The 12,222-nt window shown below is 40.1% G+C and overlaps 1 protein-coding gene across 1 annotated transcript in view; it reads right to left on the bottom strand.

Annotated features, from left to right (window-relative positions):
* ghrhrl (growth hormone releasing hormone receptor, like) overlaps window positions 1–12,222 on the bottom strand; it is a gene marked incomplete at its 5' end in the record, with an annotated part of 36,280 nt that continues 24,058 nt past the window's right edge. Inside the window, 8 exons of the mRNA XM_079505496.1 lie at window positions 1–298; window positions 1,044–1,085; window positions 3,924–4,053; window positions 7,089–7,180; window positions 7,868–7,937; window positions 8,782–8,842; window positions 10,572–10,725; window positions 11,849–11,981. Of these exons, the coding sequence (XP_079361622.1) occupies window positions 197–298; window positions 1,044–1,085; window positions 3,924–4,053; window positions 7,089–7,180; window positions 7,868–7,937; window positions 8,782–8,842; window positions 10,572–10,725; window positions 11,849–11,981 (784 nt within the window). The 3' untranslated portion in view covers window positions 1–196. The remainder of the gene's footprint in view (window positions 299–1,043; window positions 1,086–3,923; window positions 4,054–7,088; window positions 7,181–7,867; window positions 7,938–8,781; window positions 8,843–10,571; window positions 10,726–11,848; window positions 11,982–12,222) is intronic.

Genomic DNA, 12,222 nt, shown 5'->3' with positions numbered 1-12,222 from the left:
TATACTGTACCACCACACCTAGTCCACAGGTTGAGAACCGCCGATGTATCCTAATAAATGTATCCTAATTTGGTCAAAGAGATATCTCACTGAAAAAAGTGAGGTTGGACTTTTGTCAGAAGACATGAGCCACTTTTGGGTCAGAGTTGTGTTGAACAGCTGATGGAGGGCCTAGTTTTCTGTAGTTTTAGTGGGACTAAAACGGTGTATCCATCTGACTGCCCTTAACTCCAGGTGAGACCACGCCATAGCTGTTCTCCTGCCACCGCAGCCACTGCACATGTATCTCTTTCTGGACCTGTCAGAATAAAAATTATATATCAGTTCAAAGTTCCATCATTTGTTTTGACAGTATCAGGTCTACTTAAATTGACTACCGGTATTCAGTTTTGGGATTTTTAATGGGATCTTTTTTCTGTTGAGTAGACTAGTAGACTTTAGTTCTGATTTAGACATTTAAATGAATGAGTCATTCACACGTCTTCCAAGATAAACACAGCCTCTAAAAGTACATCTGAACACTATAACATTAAATAGATGAATTGGTTAGTTGATTAAAGTATTGGAAACTACTGTATTTCAACAATTTTGTGAATCAATGAGGTTGAGGCCTACCTACCCTTAGATTGCTCATATTGATTACATAATGCAAGCACTTCCTTCATATAATGAGTACATCTGATCTACATACTCTCACTATAAAGGGATATGAAGCACTCGACTATTGCAACATCGTTAATTTCGGAGGTGAGAGGTTTTCATTCAACCTGCGGTTTTGTCTTGTCTTATTTTGTTTCCTTCAATTTCGTAAATCTCACATGAATGCGACTAAACTAAAACTGCATTTCTTATCCAAGATGGCCACCAATTATCAGCTCTGAAAGGTCAATTTTTCAACATTTAGAACCTCAGGCGTCTTACTGGTATATACATTCTGTTAAGCGCTTTGTCCTTTTGTGACAAAACAAAGCAAATAGGTTTTAATAGCATGTGTTGTGTTGTGTTTTTTGTGTGCTCTGTGTTCTGGTGTTGCTTGTACTGACCTCTTGATTGAGAAAGCAATAGAGAATTGCAACAATAAGCCCCTGAAAGAGAGACAGTCGTCAATATCACTTCCTGGAGTTAATGAATGAAAAGGTCTTCTGTCAAATGTATACAACAAATGAATCAGGGTTAAGTAAGCTGGCATTTCCAACAATGTGTTGTTATTCATCTATTAAACATGTTGCCATCACTAAAAGAGCTAGTCTGAATACATTTATAAGTTGATAATGATCTTTCTGGTGGATAATGATCTTTCTGGTCTGGATCTTTCTGTGAGCTACAAGCGGATGAGCTACGTACGTTTGATGATAAATCTGTATTCTGCATCCTTTCATCTCTAAAATGCAAGATATGGAATGAAAGTCATCCTAGTGTCTTACTCCCTTTTTCACGATCAAAGAATTAGCAGCTAATTATGCAATAGCTAAAGCATTCAAATGTCCTAGAGGTGGTTATCAAATATGCATATTCATTGCTGTGAACAGAACAAAAGGTTACTTGGTAAGTCACAAACATTGACGACAAGAGTGTGTAAACAGAAACACAAACATGTGTAAACACATACATTGAAGACAAAATTGTGATTGGCCAGAATGAGATGATGTATGATGAGAAGAGCGCCCCTCACTTCACACGGGTGTGATTTTTCTTTATGTAGATAGAAATGTATTAAAGGAGACAGGAATCTGAGGACAGAGAGGGAGAAGGACATGCAAGATAGGACTCCAGTCAAAATCATCACTCTACTAAATTGCGGGCGACACACTATCAAGGTCATCGACCGGGCCGGTGTGCCGTAAAAGCTAATTTCATACATAATGTAACTAGAGCAGTAGAGCTTCAACGTTTTTCAGGGGAAGGAGCTAGGACACATTAGCTGAGAGAGAGAGATGAAGCTAAGGACCCCCACTACATATTGTATAACATTGTGTTGCAGATTCAACTTTTTCATAGATGTCATACATAGCTTCATAGACTTGTTTGACAGCACTGTCATCAGTGTATGTTGGATACACTGATACACCAAACCACTTTGGTGAAAATCACTATCTACAAGCTGGTTACGCGCTGCGAGGCATTGTGTGCTTGTACTGTAGATCTATTATTTTTGCCTAATGTTCCCCTCAGAATAGGGATGCTAGGGTTCAAGTGGAAAAAATATGATCTTATCACACTAAGATTTGGCAGACCCCTATAGTAACTCGGAGGACCCCCTAGGGGCCACAGACTCCCTGTTGAAGACCCCTGAACTAGAGGAAGCAGTGTGAATATTTTGTTGCGTGACTGGCAGTTCAAGCAATCCAGCTGTGCCCCCTCTCTCCCCCCAACTACACACAACACTGCTGGATACATTCTCCATGGTAACAGGTCATGTCGCCCCAATTCCATCTCGCCCCAGCTTTTTTCCGCCGACCTCACGCCGACAGCTCGGTGCGGCGGTTCTTGTATTCTTTATTTTGTTTTACTGAGAATAAGGTTAGAAATAAGTTTAGGGTTAGGCATAGTTTTACTGGGGCTAAGTTTAGGTATAGGGTTAGGTTTAGGCGTCGTTTTACTGAGGTTGAGGTTAGGAATAAGGTTAGGTTTAACCGTTTAAGCATAATTTACTTAGATTACTTTAGGAATACCAGGCCGCGCTGTTCCGCCGGCTGTACGCCCGGGGCGAGTTGGTAAAGGGGCGAGCAGTCTCGTATTCTTCTCCATTCCTGAGAAGACTGTGGTAGTCATGACAGTAGCTAATTGATCGCTGTTAGGGTGTATTCACAAGGCTGTTGATGACTCATTATCCTGGTTAAATATGTATTGAGTGTCCAAAAATGTATTAAGTGCTCCAGTCCAAACCAAGCTTAATTTACCACAAGAGATAATGTTTCGACTCTTCCTCAGAACCTGTCTCAAGGCCTGGCTCAATATTATCTGGTGTGTGTGTGATAGTTTTTGGTTTATTTGAGGCATCAAGCTTGAGAAATCTCACATCATAAGGTGTGAATAGACATTCAATCCATTTGCCAGAGTCATTCCATTCAAGTACTTGATGGATTACTTTAGAATTGTTTGCTATCTGCTTGGCTGGATTTGTTTCCAATCAATTTCTTGGTCTGGATATTCACTTGGAAAGTGCGATTATGGAGGCAAACAGAAAACGGGCTACATCAATGTGATGACATTGTATGCATGAATGCCCAGGATGCATTCTGATATCCAAAGGCGATATCCGAAGGCGACCCTACATTTCTTTGTTCAAAGTTTGAACTGTAAAATGAATCTCATTCTCCATTACTTATTCCCACCGTTAATGCATTGCCATTATAACCTGCACATGCACTTCAACCCTGTGTGCAGTAAATGGTTACACACATGCTGTCAGGCACATTAAGAGCAGAACACAAGAGATTCCATTATCGTGTCTGTTTCTGTGTTTCATTAATGTGAGTGAGTGAGAGAGAGAGAGAGAGAGTGTGTGTGCGCGTACGTGTATCTGCGTGCGTGCGTGCATGCGTGCACATCTGCAACAGAAGCATTTGTGCGCTGGGTACGTGAAAAAGTCAAGCGCCTGATAGGCTCCATATAGACTATACTGAAAGGATATAATTATGTATTATTATTTTTGATTAATTAAGGGTTAAGGTCCTTATACACCACTGGGAGCGTTCAATTTGTGAGATTAATTCACATTCATTTAAAGTGCTGTTTGTGCCATGACGACATCCAAACAGAGTGCGGATATAATGAGGCGATAAATCGGCGTAATTATTTCAAATAAAATCCTTCACCTGTATGAAAGAGGCATCACCAAATGTAGTTTGATGTATAATATTCGCAGACACATTTTCACATCGTTCATTGGCAGATTAAAACATTAAGAATCACGCCAGTACCTGAAAGGAGCCTATGCAGAGCTCTATGTAGTCACGCAGGTTCACATTGATGTAGTCTGGCAAAAAGTTGAAGAGCATGTAGTGGGTTCCAAACAAAGGGATGAGGAGGAGGGTGGACTTAATCAGACGTCTGTTTGGACAAAGACAGGAAAGAAACAGTTGAGGAAAGGACAGGCAGTGCTTTGAAACCTTTCCAAGGCCAATTATTTATTCAGCATTTGAGCCACGGACCACCATTTGATGAGATTTAGCCTCGCAGAGCCAAAACTTGGAATATTTTGTTATCGTTGGATAAGATTTTGTCCACAATTTCATGCTGTATTGATCTTGGTACCCTAGGAGAGATAACAGGCAAACGTTGATCAAAATAACAATTATTCTCCAATTGTGTAGACTTCTTGTAAAGTAACAAAAATGTTACTCTTGTAAGCATAAAATGAGACCAAATGGACCCGTTTGGTTTCATCATACACTCTCAAAAGTTAAAGATCTATAAGGGACCATTTGGTTGCCTAATTCCCATCATTTAGCTGGGGACCACCTGCAACCCGCTCAAGGACCACTGGTGGTCCCCGGACCACTGGTTGAGAACCACAGGGATATGGGAGAGAAAACGGAGAGACAGAAAGGAGCAAGATGAAGGAGAGCAGTGGTGGAGACTGGAGAGTACTGTAACTATACTGTAAGTAGGCCTATATTTTGCTCAAGTGCTACTGTAGGTACAATTTTGTGGTAGTTTTACTTTACTTACTTTCTACTCCACCACATTTCAGAGGTAAATATTGTACGTTACAAGTTACTTTGTAGATTTATATTAGCCTATAAATACAAAACATGCATTAACCACTTACAATGCTCACGGGATACTTTAGGAATGCATATTTTGATGGCAATACTTTTGTACTTTTACTCAAGTAACACAATACAGGACCTTTACCTGCAACAGAGTATTTTTTATATTGTGTCTTTTGCTCAAGTAAAACAACATTCTGGGTAATTCCTAGCTCCACCACTGACAGAGAGAGGCAGAGCGGAGGAAGTGAGGGAGGGGAGGCAGCAGAAAGGGAATGCGAGAGAGAGAATAAGGAACAAAGGTGTTTACATCTCATTAGTGCACTGTTGTTGCATAATCTATTTCCACACACGAATCACCGTCTTAATCTAACAGGTGCTTGTGTCTAGTGTAGCTTGCTCTGTGAGAGGGACTCTTGAAGCAGCATGTTTCAGGCTCTGCGTGCTCGCGTGTATGTGTGTGTGTGTGTGTGAGTGAGTGAGTGAGTGAGTGAGTGAGTGAGTGAGAGAGAGAGAGAGAGAGTGTGTGCGTACGTGTGTGCATCTGCGTGCGTGCGTGCGTGTACAGGTCAAAAACTATTTTTAAATTATGGAGATTGTAATTAATCGAAGCAACAGAATTAATTGACCCATCCACTCGAGTTAACTTATTTGGCATGTCTTTAATAAGCTGTGAATTATGCATGCGGTTGCTGAGGGCACTGAGTCAATTAGGCATGTCTATTCCAATAAGGAATTCTTGTCATAAGCTCCTTAAGATGTGATGTGGAGGTGGTCAGACTGACTAATGTCATTGGTCCCATTATGCACATCGAACAAACAATAACAAGTTATCCCCAGTGTAGCTCGGAAGGAAGGCAATCAATCTGTGTGTTCTCTCTAACACACTGCTTCCAAAACACTGGGTCGGGACCCATTTGTGGGTTGCGGAGACATTTTTATGGGTCCCTGGTTTTTAATTATTATTATTTCAAAATATTTTCAAAAAACCTTCCCAAAAAAGCTAAATTCTTCATGAATTAATAACAAAATCCAAAGATTTCTTTCAATAATGTCATGAAGAAATTAACATTTTAGGACAAATATTTAAGCAGTAGTGAAGGAGGTGATCTACAAGCTCACAACGTGGCGTGAAGAGACCTTAACAGTCAAAACAGTGATATACTGTAGTGACGTCACAATATCACCCCCCCCCCCCCCTTAACCCCTCCCCCTTTATCATACAACAACAGCTGTGGGCGCGGCTACAGTTCAGGTGGATCACCACCCATCACCACCCACCAGGCAAACCAGGCATACTTATAAACTGGGGGGGGGGGGGGGGGTGTTTAACAAATACTGTACACCTTTTTGAAAAACATCTTCCTCCTTATATAATAAAAATACCTGATGATATGTTTTAGGGTGGAAAAAAATCACGGCACTCCATCTTTAAAAAAAGAGCACTGAAATAAAAAAAATCCTCACCACGTACCCTAAAATAAAGTAGTTTCACCTCCTAAGCTGCCAACTCACATCTAAAATGTTCTCAAAATTTGTAGTGGAATATCCTTTTTCTGTTTTTAAATAAAAAAAATAATATTGAAACATTTTAACAATACAAATCTAACTAGAAAAAGTGCCCCTCGGGGCACAGGTCTCCACCAGGGCAGGGCAGGTTGTGGCCTTCTGGTGGCGCTATAATAGGCCAATGTGAAAAGGGTGCCATTTCTTCTTACGCCTTGGATGGCAATTGGATGATTTGAGGCATTTTGTTCCAAAAACGTGTGTTTGCAAAAATCCACCTGTTGGTGGCACTATAACAGGCCAATGTGAAAAGGGTGGGATAGGGATATATTCCTCAGCCTATTAGGAACGTCTGTGAAAGATTTCACGTAAATAGCACGCTGCGTTCATGATTTGAGGCTTTTTGTTCAAAACGGGCTGTTCAAAACGGGCCAATCCTGCAAACTTTGAAAGCCAATGTTAGCCAATTAGGATGGAATATGAAATATCGGACAGATCCGTCTTGAACACATGACTATAGAGATAGTGTGTAACGAATTGCGGGATTTTTGGACAGATTCTGGAGGAGTAATATAAAAAAAATGTGTTTTTCAAAAGTTGGCCTCCTGGTGGCACTATAACAGGCCGTTGTGGAAAATTTGGGGCAGAGGTTCATCGTTGTCATCCAGAGAGTATGCGTGCAACATTTGGCACCGACCAGGTTAACAGTTCCAGAGATTAGCTGGTAACAGACGGACGGACGGACAGACGGACGGACACACGCACACACAGACTCACACACACACGGACGGAGTGCAAAACATACTCTCTCCCCAGGCTTTCAGCCTGGTGGAGACAATAATTTGTGTAGTAATAATAATTGATTACCTGTACTGCGTGGAGTTATTGAATTGGATGAGGCGGGGGTTGAGCTTCTGAATAAGAATCCTAACGATGTTCATGAAAAGCATGAAATTGATCTGTTGAAAGACAAGCATATCATTGTTTTTCCCGTCATACAAGAGTGGCATGAAAAGTAAAGTTATGAAAATAGCCAATTCACACGATGCAAGCAATATAACTTGTAGATAGCTATTTTTGCTGTCATCTGAATTCATTTCAAACTGAAAGTGAATGTGGTTAAGTCTTTTTTATATATTCTTTATTTAAGGACATTAATAATCATGTTATACAACATTTTTCAAATAACATTTTTGTCCATGGGTTTTTATAATTTTTTAAACAAAGGTTTTCTAAGCAGTGCAAGCATAACAAGGGCTTGTGAGTAGCTACATTGGATCAATCGGAACCGTGTTTCTTCCATACAAGAAGTCCACCTGACAACGACAATTACTGGAAGAGTAATAAAAGAATAGAAAGTAAATGTTGAGCTTTTTCGATACAGACTTAACCACTTTCAACCTGGTATCCCTAGGCATGTCATGTCAGGCGAACGTATTCAAAATCCTTTTCGAAAATGTAAAGTAATGTTTTTTGTGACGTTGTAGTATTTAGTATATGCTACAATAAAAAGAGTGTGTAACTACACCCCCTGAAAGCCGCAGATGGAGGCTGTCATTTCCGCAAATAATATTATGTTCAGTGCGTCGCACAGATTGTATGACAGAAGCATTTGAAAACCGTGTGAGTCTGTCTGTAGAGATTACCCCTATAGAGACCACGATTGGTCCTTTGATGATCCACCAATAGGGTGAGTTCTCATTGACGTCCCAACATCTATATGGGAAGACAGGACAGGAAGGAGGAGGGGAAAGGAAGGAAAGAAGAGCAACATGGATACTTTGTACATGCTGTAGATTACAAAGATTGTCAGTTCAGTTCTGTAATAGAGTTCCAAAGTATTGGCATCACTCGCACATCCCCTGGATCATGGATGTTTTTCTCTATGGGTCATCTTAAAATCGTCTCATGTACTGTAAGCATTGTGGTCCAAAAATAAACAAACCATCTCTGCGATATTGTCAGGCTCTGTATGATTTCCGAATTACGATAAGTCAGTCACTGAATATTTGATACAGTCTGTTTCTGGCAAAATTTCGACTAATTCGGTGGCCGTAACATTAGCGTTTTCTCGCCGTCAGTTGATGCTTCCTATCCATGACTCAAATCGGGATAATTTTGTTTATTTTTGGAACAAAGCTCTCATTTGACGCAATATATAAAAAGTCTGGGAATTCAGAATGGGGGAAACAAACGCGACCCAGGTAGGATGTGTAAATACGTCAGACTTCGGTGCTCTACACAGGGGTTCTCAACCTGGGGGTCGCGACCCCTCAGGGGGTCACCAAATTATTTTGGGGGTCCCCAGATAATAATAAAAATTGGTTTTTCTTTTCTTTTTTTGCAACTGAATGGCTGGAAAATGGAAATTAAGAGTTTACATAGTACATGGTACATTGTACATAGTACACATGGTACATGGATAAACTTTCCTTAATGATTATATCTGGTTTCAGTATAGTATGATGTATTTTCTCTATTATTAAGGTTATTGTATCGGCCAATTTGTATTGGGCGTGTGGAGGGGGGCGGAGCAAATTAAAAGCAAATTAATACTTACTCAGTGTCCTCAAAGCACATCCTAAATACCACCCACAGCACTATGAAGACAACCGGTACACCTATAGACAAAACATAAAACATGAGTTAAACATGAGATGATGATGATGATAGGAGAGACATTCTAATCAATGCAATACAGGCCAAATGTCCCTCTTGAGCATAATTAATAAATATGTTGCCCACTGCCTGAATATCAGTAATTCCAACTACTGTATGTTGCAACCCACAAAGTCAACTTCCATGTACAATAATATTGTACATGGAAGTTGACTTTGTGGGTTGCATTTATTGGCCAAATATATCTGCACATATTAGGCTATGTGCAGATATATTTGGCCAATAAAACCTCTGGGTTAATGACATCTAAGACAGTGAACTTACTGCAGTGACTGATTGAATTACTCTTAAAGGAGCTATGACATGTCCTGATCCTTTAATTACTTAAACACTTCATACTTCATTGCCTGGGGTCCACCAAGGCTATATCCTCTGCCCACTGCTTTATAGGGATTTTGTTTTTTTTAATATCGAGGATCCCCCAAGTAGGTCCATTAAACCTTAGGGTCCCTGCCAGGGACTCCCTGGACACCTCTTTGTGAACCACTGCTCTACACCAAGGGCTCTATTTTCGTCCATGCTAAACCCCTTATTCCTAAACTTCTTTGCCTTTTTTTACCATTTTGAAAAACATTTTTGAATAGTTAAAATAGCCAATCTACATCGACACGTTGTGAGCTTGTAGATTGGCCATTAAAAAAAGTTTAAAAAAAAAAGTAAAGCAAAGTAGTTTAGTTTAGGGCCGGGGTTTAGCATGGGTGAAAATAGAGCCCCAAATCTCTTCACTGGAAATTTTAACAATTTAGCTGCATTTCCATCAATTAAAAATTCAACCATTGTCTGCCTTTGTCGGAATTCTCCGTCAATGAATGTACTTCATCGATATGAAATAGTTTTGCTGAAAAAACAACTTTTAATACACACAGATTCGGACCGGATTTGTGATTTTTCATCGCATCGCGATTGAAATATTAACGTTTCTGGCAAAAGATAATCATCGTGAGCTAATGCTAACATAAGCCGTTTCTTACAATGGCGGTCTGCGAGCCGGGAAAAAGGAAGTGAAAGTGACCGAATATGACCAATTCTGGCTGGCGCAGCTAACTACCCAGTTAACTTGTTAACTGATCTACAAACTTGTCAGTTTGTAGTTCTGCTATTTTTGCCAAATGTTGTCAGTGGATAAATTTAATTACAAACATAAATCTCTAACATGAAAACAAACATGCTTTTTTGTAATACTTATACTTAATAAATTATGATCCTAATTAAGTTCATGAATTGCCATGGGGCGTCAACGTTAGACACAATTTGTGCAGTAAATATATTTTATTTCACTCTAACGCGAGAGTTGTCGTCAGAACATGTGGAAATAATAAACTGGAGATGTTGGCAGGTGGTTTGTTGTCTGTCCCTTGGGCTTTTACATCCTACTCTGTGAAAATCATTTTGAACAGGACCCACAATAAAATTCCATTACATTTTGTACTGTAAAAAAAGATGACAGTTTCAGACAGTTTTCTTGGCTAAAAAGCCAAGTCCAAGACCTCAATTTCCTTTAGATTGCAAAGAAAGCATCACAATTCATGCAAGATCCCAAATACTCTTGTGGCAACAATGATGCCTGAACAAAACACTTCGGAGAGAGAGAATTCAGAAAAACTAGCCACAAAACACTTCTGGCTCAGTGAGAGAATTCATAAAAAGTAGCCAGTCCACATTCTTTCTCACCCCAGCCCAGGAGGCCAAAGGCCCACAGACAGCGGCGGCTATGGTAGAAGGAGGAGAGGAGCAGGGAATTGAGGTAGAGTGCCTCCACCATGAGCCAGAAGAAATTAGCCATCACAAAGTAGTGTACAAAGACCACAGACGCCTTACAGGCAAACTGGACAGAACGAGAAGAGAGGGGGGGGGGATAAGGGGCAGAGAGACATGCAGACAGAGTATTAAAGATGGTTGAACAGAAAAAAGGTAGTTAGACAGACAGAGAGATAGAGAGAGTCACTTTAGATTTGAACCACTAACCATTGTTTTATAATTTGGCTGTTAAAAATAGCTCATACTGTAGCTATAGCCCATGAGCTTGTAGATCTGCTATTTTTGATATGGCGATCCGTGGCCAAATACATATCATTTTGGGGGTCCTCCATTTGGTTTGAGAACCACTTACATAGAAACGTACGGTAGATGTTTCAGGAAACTAGCAGGATGTACTGTAGAATACATTTGTAGAATCGGCCTCAGTTCTAAATGGGTTAACAATCAATATTGCTGCCTGAGACAGCAACAGTGTTGGGTAAATGTGAGAGGACAGCGACACAGAATGTAGTGGAGTGCATAACGTCGCTGTCGGGCGGAAAACCTTGTATGTCCAAAACTGTTACTTTCCAGAAAATTATGAAAGAATAACCTGTGTTCCAATAGATCCAATGCAGTCATTATTTTGTCACAAGCTCTTTTTAATTTTCTTTTTCATTGGTTAAATATTTATAAAACCTTTAAGGCCGGACCACACCAATGCAACGAGTCACAACTCCTCGCTACAAAACAGTTTTAAGGCCATCCACACCAATGCAACTCCTTGCAACTACCATTGGGGATTGCAAGGCGTTGCAAGTAGTTGGCAAACTGTTTTTTCTGATGTTGATGTTGCAAGGAGTTGCGTCACGAATCATTGGTGTGGATTGGCCTTACGTCTTAACGACTTTCAACCTGGCATCCCTATTTTGGACATGTCATTACATTTTCATTACATGTAATTTATAGAGAAACTAGATAATCTACAAGCTGTGTTGCGAAACATGTAGCGAGCTTGTAGGCTACTTTCTCTACTTTTACATGAGACTAAACCAAAGTACAAAACAGGGCATGAATTTATGAACACGATTAAACATGGAGATACAAGGTTTATGACAGCGATGGTATGGTAAGTAGGAGTAAGAGTAAGAAAAAAATGTAAGGAAGGGTATTTCAGAAGCCAGCTAAAAGCCACTTTTCCTCCTGCTTACAGTGGAGAGGGTGCAGTGATTCATGTCTTCGTTGGAGAACAGAGTAGCATCCTTAATGAAGACCCCCACAGACTTCAAGATGAAAGTGATGAAGAGTTGAATGTGGATGTAATTCCTGGCACAGCGAAGTCTCCTGTTCAAACCAGAAACACACAATAGATCAAAGTTAAATCAAGAGGTCTATCAGTGTTAACCATGCAATTAACACCTTTGAACCTTTGCTATTATACATTTCTGCCTATCCTGGCTGGCTGGCCTGTAGCACTTGCACTATGCCTCGACAACTGCTTATAGGTGTATGCAAAGGCTAAACGTATGTAATTTTGATTTATAATTTAGCATTTTATTAGATTTACAAGTTAGCATTTTATGTA

This window comes from Electrona antarctica (genome assembly GCF_951216825.1).
Source record: "Electrona antarctica genome assembly, chromosome: 7".
Taxonomy (NCBI): Eukaryota; Metazoa; Chordata; class Actinopteri; order Myctophiformes; family Myctophidae; genus Electrona; species Electrona antarctica.
This window is presented reverse-complemented; position numbering and strand designations above follow the sequence as displayed.